Genomic DNA, 16,956 nt, shown 5'->3' with positions numbered 1-16,956 from the left:
ATACACGATAAAATTTATTTATCTATAATGTAAAAACCTAAGATCTATGCTAGTCTTGTGTGTCTTACAGGAAAAATCAATACTCCTTGCTTATTGTCTGTCACAACCGTCAACTTACCTTGAATCGTGGAACCTCCATCTGTTTGACTTGCTTCCTAAATATTGGACTAGACACCTTTGACTCCAAACCTGCGTTCTTTCCTCTCCTTTCTATAGAACCGTATCCACTTTCTTCAATTACCATATATTCACTAAATCATTATATAATATGTGAATTTTATTTTTGAGAGAAACTGAGATAGACTCACATGTATATAATTATCTAGATTCCAATGCTTGAAGATGTAACACTCAAGAGTTGAAAATAAACCTCTGGTCGCTAAATAGAGGGTTATGATTGGTGCAAATCTAATTCATTACATTAGCATGATATTAACAATGATTAACTATACGAACAAACATGTTGCATTGCACAAATCATCTAATTATTCTTAATATCTTATTATTATTATTCTTTATAGATGCACAAACACAGTCTGAAAATATATCAACATAAATTGAACGATATATATAATGGTCGATCTACAATTCAACATGCGCACCTTTTGCAATATAAAAGTTTTAACCATTGTTTCGAATTTTCTAAAAGAATTTGGATAGATATATATTTTTCTTTGAATAATTACTAAAAATATGAGAATAAGTATCCCGGTTTTGTTCTAAAGAACGTAAATGAAAGATCATAGTTGCAAATATTAGAAAAATTTGCATAAGAATTTACTTTTAATATAATAAATAAAAGGAATATTATCCTTAAAACTATGAAAATTTATTGCCTGGGAAACATTTGTAAATTTTAATAATTCAAGAAATTGTATGCATAATTGGCAGATTGTATCAACAAGAATACAATTATACCTCAGATACCTTAAATAACAATACTAATAATAATAATACTAAATGCAAACAAACTTGGAATAGTGCCAATTATATTTCAAAAATTGATGTCTTATATAATTTTGCTCTTTTCCAGTGTGCAAGGGTCTCATATTCAAATTAGTCCCATTTTTTAAGCCAATTTTTTTGTAGGTTCTAGCCACGAGGAAAGAATTGTCTCTCGCAATGGATCTAACTATGATATCTATCAAAGTATTTTTGAATTCAAATCATATTTCACTGAAATCTTAAAACTAATTCCTTCTCGGTTGAAAAAATAATCGTTACGTGAGCTAATCCTTTTCACGCGCACGTGCATTGCACGTGTCCCGCGATTAGACGCCCCGTTCCACTTATTAGATTTTCCACCTCCGATCCTCTTCTTCCCTTCCTCTCTCTCTTCCCTCCGTCCGCTGCTCGTCTCTTTCCATCTCATCACGTCAAAAGTCCGTACAAATCTCCTTCTCGTCCCTCCTCTCATCTAAACCAGATACCTCGGAGCGCTGCCCGCTGTCTCAAACCCTAACGTCTCTCCCTCTTTAATACCCTACCACGTTGCGAGAAACCCTCGCTCCTCTCCGCCCTAATCCGCCCCCGATTCGAACCTTTCTTCCCCTTTACAATTGCCGGCCGGTAGGAGCGAGCGATAGGTCCTTTCTTGGTAGCCTCTACTACTGCCGTTGTTTGGGCCTCGGGATCGGATCCGAGCCGTTCGATCTGCGAGGATGGACGCGCGGGAGCCGCTGCCGCCGTCGGTGTCGACGACGGGGCGGGGGGAAATGATGGGCCTGCAAATGAAGATGGGCCGCTCTCCGACGCGGAGAGGCTGGCCAAGGAGGCCGCCGTCCTTTTCCACAGCCGGCGCTTTTCCGAGTGCATCAATATCTTGAATCAGCTCTTGCAGAAGAAAGGCGATGATCCGAAGGTGTGGCTTCATTTCGATTTTGTACCGGGTCATGTCTCTCTTTGATGACTAATTGTAACAACCGTTCTTGGATCTTGATCTGCTTGCTTGCATCTAAGCCACCCGATTCATTTTCTTCGGAATAGTTTTAACTGATTCTGACGAAACTTTTGTCCGAAATTTGATTTTTTAATCCTCATATCTTTATAAAGTCGTGCTCATGGTACCACGTTAATTGACTCTTGGAATTGTTGCCGGTTATTCGTTCACATTTGTTTAGATGAAACCTGTTTGTTGATCGGCACTCGCATACTTCAGTATTTGGAAATTGTTTGCAGGCTTTCTTGATTGGGTTCGGGGTATTGAGTTGTTTCTCACAGTGTTTTTTTTTTTTTTTGGGTGCTGCTGTAGTGATGTGTTTCTGAAAATATTAAGCCTGGTAGAGCAACCTAGGGATCAAAAACTAAAAAATTAGCTTCATCGAAGATGTAAATCCTTTTGCTGAAGACGTGGCTAGAAATTTCGTAATAAAGGAAGAAAGCTGGGTCAATCAAAATCAAGGAGATTAAGGAGACATCATATGATACTCTATTTATCTTTAATGCAATGAAATTGCTTTTTTTTCCCCCATTTCACCGAACTAGTTACCATTGCATCTGTCCCATGCACCTGAATTGTTTGGGCGTAACACAACAGCTTCATTTGGAATTGATCTTCACCATTAGATCATGGAAATGCAAAGTTGGAGTATGGATTTGTAATTCATCACAATGATTTCAAGATGAGATCCCTGCAATGAAAGCAAATGATGTAAATTAGATTTTAGGTTATTTCGGAACTGCTTTCGCATTTTCAGATTAATATAATGGTCAAAATTAAGAAAGTTTTGGAGAATGTTTGTTTAAAAATCCTTAAAAAAAAGGAGTTTGAAATCTTAACTGGCTAAGAATCCTTTTGATTAAGAAAGTCAATGCTTTTGTTGATTTTGAATCCTAAGTAAATTTTTGTCAAAAGGATTATAGGTTGATTGCCGGTTGATTACAAAGGTTTTGTATTCACCAGATGGCTGTATGTTTTCATTCAGATGTCTATTTATATAGAGTTAAGTTGAGATCCAAGTATTGTAATATGATAATTGATTAATGGCTAATGATTTTGAATTTACCATTTTCTTCATATCTTTATCCAATATGTCTATTTTTTCCTGCTCTCCTTCATCACTACCTGGAATAATCAGCATGTATTTTTGACATGATTTCAGTCCTATCTTAGTTTGTAATCTTGACTTTCTGAGCATTCTAATAATCAACTATTTCTTCCATGTCATAAAACAATGCTCTTTTGTGATCCTACCTTATTCAATTGCTGGTACACTTATTCCAACCCAGCACTCATCCTTTACTCCTCTATCTTTTTCTTTTCTTCTTGCAATGACCAGACTTTCAGTACATCCTCATTTACCTTGTAATTGTTTATTTTTTTTCAGCAACTGACTCCCTTTTCCTCAAGATAAATGTCATCCAATCACATTGTTTATGGTTTGAACAATTTGCTTCCTTTTCATTTCAACTATGAGGGCCTAGCCAACCTTGCCATTTCTCACCACAATTGGTACAGTTTTGTCATGGTACCTGGCAAATACATCCTTAGAATTCGTTTGATAGTTTGACTCTTTTTGGCGAGCTGCTTATTCACTATCTATCATGCCATTTACCATTTAAACTTGAAGATGCATAGAGTGCATGTTGAAGCAAATGTTTGGTGAGCAAAGGTGCGGTTGAATTGTGTCAATGTAGTGGATTGCTAACATTTTTCTTCGGAGCTTTGGATTTCAATGGCTAGGGAAGACATCAATTAAACTTAAGATTGATTTTACCTTGCCATACATATATTATCTAATTATTTGATGGTTTTAATAGTTCAATTAAATCTCATCCTATGAGCATATGCTCTGTATGCATTCTCATTTTTATAGTATCTCCCTTTTGAAAGAATATAATGGTATTTTTTTGGGTCTCTTTTTTGTGCACCAAGTTTATGATTTGAGTGCGACCTCTTTTCTGGGAGTTGCTTGCTCAGTGTCCATCATGCCTTTTATCATTTGAACTTGAAGATATAGAGGGTGAATTTTGAAGTAAATATCTAGTGAGTTAGGCTGGAGTTTGTTTCTTGTCAAAATAATGCTCATATAACCTGTTGTCATTTTTTCCCCTATCATTGTAATTTCACAATCAGCAAAGACATCAATTAAAATTAAGATTGCTTTTAGCTTGATATGCATTCATTACCTCATGATTCTATGATATGTTCGCTTAAATCACTCTGTGAACATACTTATGTGGATTGTGCTGGTAGTAATTTCTCTTCACAAGAATGTGGATCTTCTTTAGTAGCATTCAATCTGAAATTTGACCTCTAAAAATTCTTTGTTTTGTATCTGGCATGCAACATTGTTAATCATTCATCATCTTTCCTAAGGTCAGGCAAATTCCTAATAGAGTAATCCATGTGGAAATTACCTTTGCATATGATTGGGATCTTACATTCTTTGAGTTCTTCATGATTTGAATTGACTTGTGAATATGAAATTTTCAGGTTCTTCATAACATTGCTGTTACAGAATATTTCCGTGATGGTTGTTCTGATCCAGGGAAGCTGCTTGATGTGCTCAATAAGGTTAAGGTAAGAGGCGCAAGTAATTTCACATTCTGCTTCTTGGTTGGGTAATAATATCTATCTTCATGGTAAAACAGTTTTTTTTTTTAAACTGTTTTATTGGCAGACTGAATGCTTAACATTGATTACTATGGAGCACTGGTGCTAATTCTTGTTGTTGAGGTCTTTTCTGCTACTTAGAAATCTCACACCTTAATGATGGTAGATTTCTCGGAAGAATGTGTACTTTATTCTAAGAATTTAAGTTTTGGTGATACCATTTTGCACTAGGCATCTGGATAAGGCAGCTGACTGGGTCTTTGGATGAGCCTAGGTCCCCAATCCCCTCTGTGTTGGGCTATTTCAGTTGGTACCGATGGGTACCAAGTGGGACAGGTAGCATCATTGTTGAATATGGACATGCCAACAAAGATGTGCATAAAAGGCACCTGATTTTTTTTTTTTTTCCATTTGTGCTGTTGTCATTCGAATGGGAGGGTAGAGGAAATAGAAAGGGAGAACAAGGAAAAGCAAAGGAGAAAATAATAAAAGTAAAGAGAACATCAGATCAAAAGAAAAACATTAGAACCTCACATAAGACTAACTTATGGCTTAAATAAACATAAAAATCCTAAGTAATGAGAAATGCATCAAAATAAAGGAAAAGGTTAGAGCTCTAGTATGTAGTCAGATTGGATTGGAAATGGGCTGGGCCGGCTTTGGATTGGGTCTTGGCTTGGGTTGTAGAGCCTGAAAAAGCTTGAGCTTGTCCCACCCCCAAATCTCTTACCCCCTACTCGCCCACCACCTCTACTTCTATGTCCCCTCTCTCCCTCGCAATCTCTCTGTCTCTCTCTAAATCTCGATCTCGATCTCTTTTTTCCTCTCCCTCATTCTCTTCCCTTTTTCCCTCTTAGCACCCCTCCTCTCTCTTGATCTTTCTCCTCTCTCTCCATTAATCTTATCTCTTCCCTCCCCCCGCATCACCACTCTCTCCCTCTACTTTCTCTTTGCTCTTGATCTCCTCTCTTCCCCAATGCTCCTCCTCTCTCTCCTCTTCCTGATTTGCCCATCTCTGTAAATCTCTCTCAATCTCGTCTCTTGCTTCTGGGATCTGGATATCTCCTTCTCCACTTTCATTTTCCACGGCCCAGTAAGAAGACACCTAGAAGGTGGCAATGGCAAGCGGTGATGGTCATCCTTTTTTTTTTTTTGTAATTTTTGTAAAGGGGTTAGGGTTTGTGATTGGTACAAGCTTTTCAGCCCAATCGAGCTCAATCGGGTCTGGTCCATTTGGGGCTAGGATCAAGTTTGAGCTTGGGTCTGGTTAGGGTTGGAGTTTGGTAGATTTTTTGGGCCCAAGCTTGGCATGGAGCCTGATTTTTATTTTATTTTAGTTTTTTTTTTTTTTTTGGGAGATGGGCTCAGGCAGTACGAAAACATGACTTGGCCTGGCCTAGTTCCAATCTTAGCTAGGATGGCACCGCATCTCATGTGTTGGTACCGTACAACCTTGTTCTTCAATCAATTTTGCCACTAGGACCTTGACTTTAGAACTTGCTTTGTTTGATTAGAGTAAAATATTAATAACTTCTAATATGCTAAATTTGGAGTATATATTAAATGCCTAAATATGTTTCAATGGTTCATGTACCACTTATTGCCGAAGATAAAGTTGGCACAATATTCTATGTTTGCTGCATATTTAAGCGTTATTCCTAAATGCAAGAGAAGTTGCAACCTATTGATTACCATCATCTGCTATATTTTCTGGTTGTTTATCTGAGTTAGAAGATTTACTAAGTTTGAGATGTCTTTGAGCTTTTGGTATATCAGAATTGTGGATACTTGAGGCATTACCTTTATTATATCTGTATTGCGTATTGCTTAATCTTCACCATTCAGGACATCTCTTACTTGTCATTATGTACATTGTTTCTTTATATCTTCATTTTGTCATTTAATCTTTATTTTGAAAGGCATACAAGAAACTATGTAATTTCTCGATAACCTGTTCACATTGATTTTGCTACAGTCCTTTTATCTTGGCCATCTCTCTTTTTCTAGGAAGTTTGAAATTATACTAATAATCCTTTTTATTTTAATTTTGCAAATATGCACCTTTTTGGACCAATTTATTAACAATCATATAGAAGAGAAGTGAAGACCTTGTTCGTGCTTCTGTAGAGCGGATGGAAGTTGGAAGCAACATAAATAGCAGTGCAACCTCAGGATCTAATGTCAATAGTACTGTGCTGCCTCAATTGCTTGCTCCAAATACTGACAACATTATTCATGCAGATGACTATGACACTTCTGTTGTAGTTCTGAACATTGTATGTTTCCGTATTTTCATCAATTTCTCAATAAGTTTTGTTCCAATCATGTAGCAAAATTAAAAGTACTTCTGGTACTGATGCTATTACTTTGATGGTCCACAGGCAGTCATTCTCTACCATCTCCATGAATATGCACTTGCTTTATCAGTTCTACAACCATTATATCAAAATATAGAACCGATTGACGAGGTTACTCAGTTAAACAATTTTTATTTTAATTATAGATGTATCTGCTTTCTTGTTTTCCTGATATGGTATTTGTTTCTGTGCAGGCAACAGCTCTTCATGTATGCCTTCTTTTACTGGATGTTGCATTAGCTTGCCAAGATGCATCAAAAGCTGCAGTAAGTTCATACACTGGAGGTGCCTGCTTTTTTTTCCTGCCTTAGTATCAATTAGGTATCCTGTGATGAGGTGCTCCATGATAGATGTAGAAGTATGCTTGAAAGCATTATAAACTTTTCTCTTACATATATTGCAGCATATATATAAAGTATCAGAGGAAGAATTCCTTCTACCACTAATGTCTAACTTCTGTAGTAGTGACCTTCAGATACTTGCAAGTTTTTGTTCATATCTGTTTTCTGCATATGCTATTCCTTTGTTTGCTGCTTATGAAATAAATGTGTTTGCTATTCAGCATTAGAGACATTTTCTGGAAAAATGCATGATCTGGTTTTCAGTTTTGCACCTTCATTGTTGGAAGCCCCATATAGATTGCTATTGTGATTTGGACTTTGAATTTACATGGTTATGTGGATTTACTGATGTTGTCATCTTTATGATCTACCATATTGTTGAACTGGCTTGTTTCTTTAGTGTGGTTCGCATTGCAAAGGAGGTGAAGTCATGCCATAAATAGTGGATGATTGATGGTTAAGAAAATAAAGAAAACTAATTTACCATATCAGGGTATATGGAAGGTTGCTTTTAGTGCCAATATGCATCTTATTAATTCCATCGTTATGTTGTGCTTGCAAGCACCCAGTAAAGAACTTGGGTACTCTTGTCAAACAGAATAATTAACTTGCTGACTTTATCGGCTCTGATATATCTGATATATGACTATTTTACTGATATAGGAGGAAACACCATCAAGAAAAGGTGCATGAGTTCAAAGTATTTTCTATCTAGTTTTGCTTAAAGCTTGATTTATGGACATGTTCAGGATCAATTATGAGTTAAAGCAATTATTTGATATCATAGCATGAAAAAACATTGGTCCCTTTTGCCTGTTTGTGATATGAAAATTGGCTTGGGAATTTTTCTGCTTATCTATATACATATTCATGATCTCATTTACCATTTTCCATTTTAACTATGGAAATTTTATTTATGACCAAAAGGGGAAAGCCAAAGATAAGAGGTTTTTGATGTCAAATTGATGTGAGAAGATAATTGGACAAGAATTTCTACAGAGTTTGATTGGGTTCACGACTGCAAAGAACAAAATTTAGGTTGCTGGTTTCAGTAAGAATTTGAAATCTCTGTTAGCTTGAAACTAGCACTCAACCCCTGCATTGTGGGGGTTTGATTAAACCTTTGGATGCATTCAGGCGCTCCCATCTTCCCACCGATTGAGACTTTCGAGAATGGAAAAACAGAAAGGAAATACCCAACACAAAACCGTGGCCTTTGTCGAAGCTTCCCTTTCAGCTGCTCCAAGCCTTCCACCCGGTTGGGACTCATGAGGACAGGAAAATTAGAGGAAAAATGGAGAAAACTTAGGAAAAATCAACGAAAATGAAGGAAACACAGAAAAAAATTTAAATCAACAAAAATGAAGGAAACACGGAAATAAACCTGCTTATCAAGGAGATGAGAGGATTTGAGCCCTAAATCTTTGGATATATTCGACCTCTCCCAGCCTCCCACTCGATTGAGACTCCCGAGAATGGAAAAAAGAAAGGAAATACCCAACACAAAACTCTAGCCATCGTCCAAGCTTCCCTTTCGGCCTTTCCAAGCCTCCCACCCGATTGGGACTCCTGAGGACGAGAAAATAGAGGGAAAATGGGAAAACCTAGAAAAAATCAAGGAAAAAGAAGGAAAGTGGAACAAACCTGATTATTGGATGAGAGGATTTGAGTTTGAAATTTTTGGATATATTCAATTGCTCCCAACCTCCCACCCGATTGAGACTCCCGAAAATGGGAAAAAGAAAGGAAATACCCAGTACAGAACGCAGCCATTGTCTAAGCTTCCCTTTTGGCCGCTGCAAGTCTCCCACCGAATTGGGACTCCTCAAGCGTCTTGACACGTGGCGTACTGGGAAATTATTCTAGAATCCTATGTGTCAACACAGAAGTTCACCTCTAAACCCATTGATCATTTTACTTATATTATATAGATATGAAGGATGGACCTTGGTGTAAAATTGAGACAGGAGGTATGTCATTTCTACATGTTTGAGGATCTGAAGGTCTTAGGAAGAGTTAATTGAAATTACAGTTTTTCTGTAGTTTATTCTATCAGGTCTGATTAGCTTATATTGGAATCTTAATGGAAGAAAACAACAGAAAAATGCTGAAGGTAGGTCAGCAATGAGGTTAACATAATTACAGGAGAGAGACCTTGAGTTTTGTTAACAGAAAAGAAATTTAGACATAAACACATTTAGAGAAAATCATAAAAATAATACAAGATGATATCTCGATAACTTTGTGTTACCTACATACCCGAGCATCATATCTAAGGCTCTCCTAGATCCTTGTAGCACAAGGGTGTACATTATAAAAATGCAAGAACCCCTTTCTTCAAAGGATACATGAGGGCTTGGTTTAGGACTCAAAAATATGCTAATTAGATCTTGCCTAAAAGAGATGTTATGATCCAAGAAACAAAGGAACTAGAAAAGGAAAGAAGCTACAGCTGTTGTTATCTGTGGAATTCTGTGCATGACAGCATCTAAGACTCGATGATTCAATTCTCATGGGATGGGGCCATCCCAGTTTTTTTGTGGAAGGGAACATACTATTGTCCGGCCTGTCTCGAACATGGGACCGGGGATGCTCGGGACAAGCCATATGGGATACTGTGGCAATGGTGGGATGGTCTTGTCCAGGCGCTTAGAGACAATGCCCAATCACGCTGTCCCACTGGACGTCCCACCAACACTTGAATCCTTGCTAGAACTTTCCATATCTAGATCCTAGTGTCTTGTTTGACCCGCTTAAGACATCCCATGTCTATAATAAAGATACTTCTAGAGATTATTATGCTGAAAATAGGTCCCTCAAAGTGCTATTTATATTTCAAAGACAGTTTGAAAACTGCAATAAAACATATTATATAATTCCCCAAAGTACACCTAAAATAGCTTAAGATTTGAATAAAGAGGAGCAAATTATTAAAATATGCTCCCAGTTGCATTTTTCTCAAGCAACCAAACAAGGGAGAATTCACAGGTTTCTGTTCCCCTCATTTTTGTCCTATTAATTTTTAATTTATTTTATTTCTTGGTACGGAAACAGAGATTAAATACTTATGGTCAATAAAATGACCATGTGTGGTAGAAAGCATCAAATTTTGGTTATAAGAATTCCAAGGCTAAAATAAATTCTCTCTCTGACAAATCTTGGAATCTGCATTTGTTTCCTTTAGGGATAAGGGATCATGCTTTCCAACAATATGTCCTGTGTGGCTATAAAGTGATAGATATTTTGTTATGTAAAAGGGAACTAGCAATCTTAAAGGCAATTCTTTTGAGTGCTTTTATACTTGGAAGATTAAGTTGATATTCATAAAGGAGCTTTCGTCACCATGAAATTTGGATGGTGTTGCTTCATTGAGAAATAACTTAATAGTGTTTGTACAAAGTTGTAAATTCTGGGAAGTTTTAAGTTCATTGCAGCAATTTGGTCGAGGAATAAGTATCAGTTCTTTGTAATTCAGTGTCTTAGTCTGAGATAATTAACCTGGCTTACTTCAATGTCTTTGCTTAGCACTTGCAACTCTTTCCTTAGTGATTCTTTCATAGTGTATTTTGGTACGCAAGGTTCAAACTGTGTTGGACATGATACTGTAGATTAATGTATATGCCCACCATACATTATGGCCTCATTGGTTTATTAGTATCGTTTATTTTAAGACCACTTGATGCATTGTTAGACATCTGCACTTATTAGTATCTTTATATATATATATATATATATATATATATATATATATATATATATATATATATATATTACCACTTGATGCATTGTCAAACACCTGTAAAACATTTGATTTTTTAATTACTATTATGTAATTTAGATGTTGGATGATGAGGTGTGAAATCTTAAGGTGGCTTCCTTTGTATTTTGATTGACAGTATTTGGACTTAAAATCCTTCTGTTATTACATTATTATCTCTCTCTACAAGCATGTCTGGCACATAGACACCACGTAAATTATTTGGAATGATGGTGACAGTGATTTATTGGTGATCTGGTAGCGGAACCTGTTGTGGGTGGAGGAATCAAAGAATCGCTGGTTGTCTTTTCTCTCGATATCTTTGTACGCATACATACACATTCATATTTAGATAGTTGATCTACAATCGTACTCGTCGAATATTGAGGCCAGACCTTACCAGTGCATGAAACCTATAATAACTTGTGATATATCACATAAAACAAGCAACTTTGATATATTTGAGGTTTATTATCAGTGCACAAAATCATTACAAGATGGACAATTTTAGCACTGCAAGTGAATCATGGTACCCATGAGTGTGAATTGACATAAATTTAGTACCCACACCATTGATAATGATCTTTGCCAGCATTTTAAGTACCAAATTGTTATGGGCAGTATAGGCTTTATTGTTCCTATGTGGTAGGGTAGCATTACAAGGGCTGTGTAAGCTGCTGTACCAACTGGTACTATTTTCTGTGCTAATTCCAACAGTGTACCATGTGCCATTATGGGGTATATCATATCATACCAATAAGGTGCTGGTATGGGGCCTGGCATTATGACCTAAAACATGGAGTTCACATCTTGAAACACAGTTGCACCAAACCATCATATAGGCCTCTAAGAAATGTCCATATAATGACAGCTTCATGCATATGCAAGAAACATCTGAAGCATTTGAACCTTTAGTTTTTGCCATTCAGATATGCAGCTTATGACTGACAGTATAGGTTTTCATATCACATGAACCACCATGTGTTTTATACTGGTAAAACTTAAGCCAGAAGAAATTTCTTCTCTCTCCCTTCTCTCTTCCTGCCCTTTTTTAGTTGTTGGTGTCCTCTTTTTGAAAAATTTTCACCCGTAGACTTTCAATAAACTTGCCAAAATTCTGTTTATTTTGGAGACAACTTTGTGAGGATTTTCAGTGTTTCCATCCATTAGTGTGATGGATGGCTTGTCTTTACTTTATGTAAAATTTTGTAGTGTATCTTCCCACATGTTGCTAATGACAATCATGGGCTATAATAAAACCATCTTTCCTTTCACTGTCATCAATCCATATGTAAGGAGCTTCTGTAGCAGTGCTGGATATACAATGCCTTATGCTGCATTTCTTGGGCATAGGGACACAAATTGGTCAGGTTAGTGCCAGACAAACCAAACCAGTATTGTCTTCTGGACCTGGGTCCTGACCTCACCCTGACTCGCTAAAGGAAGACATATGCTCAACCTGATTGTGATAGCATAAATCAAGAAATGCACCCAAGCTTGGTCAGGCTGACCTGGTCCAACCCTCATACATCTGCTAAACCTTGGCCAGTTTCTGGCAAATGCAGAGAGGATGCTTTCCTTGTTTCTTTTTACGACCTTTTACATATCTTATCAAATCAATTATTCTGCTTCCACATCTTCATAGATGGTAGACATCATGATTAAGATAGAATTTTAGACTCTTTAGGAATCTTATAAGTAGTACTAGTTAAAGAACTAATTAGGTATTGGGTGGATTGAGAAAAATTGAGTCATTTAAGGGGTCTCTGAGTAGATGTGAGGTCTTTAAATAGATATGATATTATGGGGGGAAGGTCTGGATGGAACTGTATAAGCAGTTCTATGCAGTGTTCTTGGATTAGAAAGAAATGGGAGAAAGATGTGGAAGTTGAATCCTGATATGTGGGTTGATGGTTGAATTCTTATTGGGCATGAGTGAAAAAGAGAAGTCATTCTTGTTTAATATAGATAAAGCTTTATTGATAACAGGAAGATCTGTAGGAAGACGTTGTCTAGTTGGAATCCAACAAAATATTTTCTCATCATTCTTATGTTCTAGGCAATTCTTTTTCTTTGTCTGACTTGTCAGTTTTAACTTTTGGAAGATAAGCATGTCTCTGTAGATAACCCTGCCCTTGATCAACGTTTTCTTGTACCAGTATTTTGATCAGCTTAATCCACTTGTGTTCTGGTTGGTCATTCTGCGTCGTGAAACTTAGCACTTGGTATGTTAATACTTCTAGTTCATTCTTTACACATCTTAGTCTTTCATTGTTTTTGTTAATGTACCCCTATCAAATGTTTTGCATTGTAAGAATATTCTTTTTTCAAACACGTATCTTTTCATGTCAAACATTATTTTGGCCTGCTATTGATTTTAATACTATCATGGTTTTTAGATCTCCAGTATGATTGTTTGGTTGGGATTTTTTTAAGCTGTCCTGTGGCTTTGATGCTTTCTATTTCATTTGTTTATGACTTGATTCTTACTTTGTACTAATCACCAATTCTTTTGCTCTCAGGATGTAATTCAGTATCTAGAAAAGTCTTTTGGCATTCGGCACATGATAAACCAAGCTGATAATGGAAGCATTACTCAACATCAGTCTAACCAAGGATCCAAAGTTTCTGCAACAAGTAACACCACTGGTCCAGATGCCTCTGGTCCAGATTATAGTGGCAGTGCAAATGTTTCGGAGAATGCTCTGACAAGAACTTTATCAGATGACGCACTGGAGTATGAGACCTTGTTCTCAACATTGGATATTGGAACTCAGAATTTGGGTAGGCCTGTCTCAAATGATAGTTCAAATTCATCAGCTGATCGAGCTGCTTCCGCTATTGAGCTGAAACTAAATTTGCATCTTTACAAGGTGCGACTGCTGCTGCTTACAAGGAACCTGAAGGCTGCAAAGCGTGAAGTTAAACTTGCCATGAATGTTGCACGGTGCAGAGATTCATCTACAGCACTTCTTTTGAAGGCTCAGTTAGAATATTGTCGTGGTAACCATAGAAAGGCTATGAAACTGTTGATGATGTCTAGTAACAGGACAGAAGCAGGAATGCTTAGTATGTTCAGTAACAACCTTGGTTGTATATATCACCGGCTTGGGAAACACAACATTTCAACCCTGTCCTTTTGCAGAGCACTGAAAAGCAGTATGTTACTTGGTCCTGAGAAACCTCTGAAGCTTTCTACCTTTTCACAGGATAAACCTCTTGTTACTTTATACAACTGTGGGCTACAGTATCTAGCTTGTGGAAAGCCATTGGTTGCAGCTCGTTGTTTCAATAAAGCCCGATCATTTTTTTCCAACAGACCTCTTCTGTGGCTCCGGTTTGCTGAATGCTGCCTGTCAGCTTTAGAGAAGGGGCTCTTACAACCAAGTGGTGGTTCATCATTAGGTGGTGAGGTGGTTAAAGTTCATGTTGTTGGTGCAGGCAGATGGAGGCAACTAGTGATTGATGAAAAGAATCTGAAATATAGTTGTTTAGATGGCCCAGGAGAAGATGGTGCAATCAGTCCTGATGGTCGGTTCAGGCTCTCACTTGCTTTTGCCCGGCAATGTCTGCTTAATGCTCTGCATTTGTTGCATAACTTTGAACTGACAAAATCCGGTGCTTCAAACTCCAAGAAGGAAGATGACAGTGCTTCAAACTCCAACAAGGAAGATGACGGTGACCAGGCAATCTCCTTAGGTGCCAAGAGCTCAAGCCACAGGAATGCATCATCTGGAGATTTAAAGGCATCCAATGCAACATCAGCTTCTTCACCAGCAAGTGCAAATGGTGATTCTAAAGAGGTAAAAGGGGGTACGAGCTCAAGCTCACCCTTGCAGAGTTCTGTAACTGCATACGAGGACACGTGCAAGAAAGTAAACAACTTGATAAAGCAGGCTGTTCTTGGAGACTTAGCTTATGTGGAGTTGAGCCTTGAAAATCCTTTGAAAGCATTAGCTGCTGCAAAAGCACTTCAGCAGTTGCCAGACTGCTCTAGAATTTACAATTTTCTTAGTCATGTTTATGCTTCTGAAGCACTTTGCCTCCTGAACCGGCCTAAAGAAGCTGCTGAACATCTATTGGTCTATATTTCAGATAAGAACGAAGTTCAGTTTCCATACAGTGATGAAGACAGAGACATATGGAGAGTAGAGAAAGGTGGAGAAGGTGAGGAGTTGAGTGGTTATTCGAATGCCACAACTAGTTTAGAGGAGCCTCAAGGTATGGTGCTGCTGAAGCCCGAAGAGGCTCGTGGGGTCCTTTATGTAAATCTTGCTACCATGTCTATAATGCAGGGGAATCATGAGCAGGCTAGCCGGTTTGTGAAGGAAGCTCTTTCTGCACTGCCTAACAATCCTAGAGCTATACTTGCAGCCATTTATGTTGATCTCCTACTTGGGAGAGAACAGGATGCTCTTGTCAAATTGAAACAGTGTAGACATGTTAGATTCTTCCGCGGCGGTGTAAAATTGAGAAGCACATGTTGATCATACCAGTCACATAGTTGATTAGCATTCCCAACCCTTACAAAATTTTATCTAGCGGAGAATTTTAGAGTTATGTGTACCATGAGTTCAAGTGATCGTCTAATTAGTGTTTTTCATTATTCAGGTTGTAGGGGCACCGCACACTGTTTTAATATGCAGGTGCGAACCTTTTGACTTTTGAGATGTTCATATTCCAGCAGAGAGAGATGGGTTCCTTTAGAAAAGCTTTTGGAAAAGCTATTGATTCAGGAAAAGAAATGCAGAAATATCACTTCTTTCATTTTTCCGTTTTGTGGTTGCAGGAATGCTAGTATGACCATTGGCCTCTTGTTCTTGAATTCATCTGGGATCATATAGAAGCTAACCAACAAGCTGATAGCCACAGTCACTGAATGTGGAATGTTGACATCCAGCAAATTCTCCTTCATATTTGGTGCAAAGGCAAGCAGCTGGACACAGACCCAAGAATAGCAAAACCTTGGCTTCCATATTTTCAAGCAAGTCTGGATGGACACTGAGTTTGTTTCTGTGGTTTTGGGCTTGGTAGTTCAGGCCATGGGATTCATAGGGTAGAGAATAGGAGAATCAGGCAGAGGCTGCAACTGTCTTGCCAACCATGGCTTTCCTTTTAACAGCTGCAGAGTGGCATACAACCTTTGCAAGGTGGAGTCTGTTCCGGTGGATGCCAGCTTGCTTGGTTGGACACTTTAAACCCCGCTCTTTTCGGTGAAATTTGTGGATCACCAGTGCCGTGGCTCATTGCTGGTGATTTTAATGCTGTATTGCATCCTAAGGACGAGAAGGAGGCCAACCTTTCAGCAGACTTGCTAGATCTCTTATGCAGTTTCGTAACCCTATTGACACTGAAAGCCTCTTCTGAGACGTTTGATAAAATTGATACCAATAGACTTATGGATTTGGGTTTTGCGGGGTGCTTTGTCACCATCGAGGTCCAGCTCGAGCGGCTTAATAGAGATTTCCACGAGTCTTCTATCCAAAATTTCCTAAAAGCCGGATCCCAAATTTGATCATGCAAATATGGATTCAGTGCCCGGATTTATCGTTGAGTTTGTCCAAATATTATATAGAGACAGCTCTGAAGTCTTAACATAGCATGGTATGCGAAGCGCTTGCTTATTAAAACACAGGAAAAAAAAAAAAAAGATTTTCAATACTAGTTGTTTGTAAGAAGATATACGCTGGCCTCGACTGAAAATTATAGTTTAAAATGTATCATCTTGCGGTGGATGATCACTTTCACATGGACCTGCCAACAACGTTACCTGCATCATCTACTAAATGCAATTCTTGTCTCCACTCCACAGGGAGCTAAAGCAAGCCCATTTCTGATTTGGCTAAAATACAAGCAAGTACTGGAATATTAATAGAACTCTCGATTATTTGTCCCTCCGTCAATCATCTGAGTTGCATTCACATTTCAGCACCTGAAGTCTCCTAT

General features: G+C 37.9%; 1 protein-coding gene across 1 annotated transcript; it reads left to right on the top strand.

Moving 5' to 3' along the window:
• Nucleotides 1-1,317: 1,317 nt before the first annotated feature.
• On the top strand, nt 1,318-15,777 carry LOC105049432 (uncharacterized). The gene is given in 7 exon segments (XM_073242702.1): nt 1,318-1,697; nt 1,700-1,861; nt 4,436-4,522; nt 6,649-6,831; nt 6,937-7,023; nt 7,107-7,178; nt 13,533-15,777. Coding segments are annotated over 7 exon segments (2,592 nt in total). The 5' UTR covers nt 1,318-1,661; the 3' UTR covers nt 15,498-15,777.
• The last annotated feature ends 1,179 nt before the right edge of the window (nt 15,778-16,956 follow it).

This window comes from Elaeis guineensis, chromosome 8 (genome assembly GCF_000442705.2).
Source record: "Elaeis guineensis isolate ETL-2024a chromosome 8, EG11, whole genome shotgun sequence".
Taxonomy (NCBI): Eukaryota; Viridiplantae; Streptophyta; class Magnoliopsida; order Arecales; family Arecaceae; genus Elaeis; species Elaeis guineensis.
Note: the sequence above shows the minus strand (reverse complement) of the source record. Positions and strands in the feature narration are given on the sequence as shown.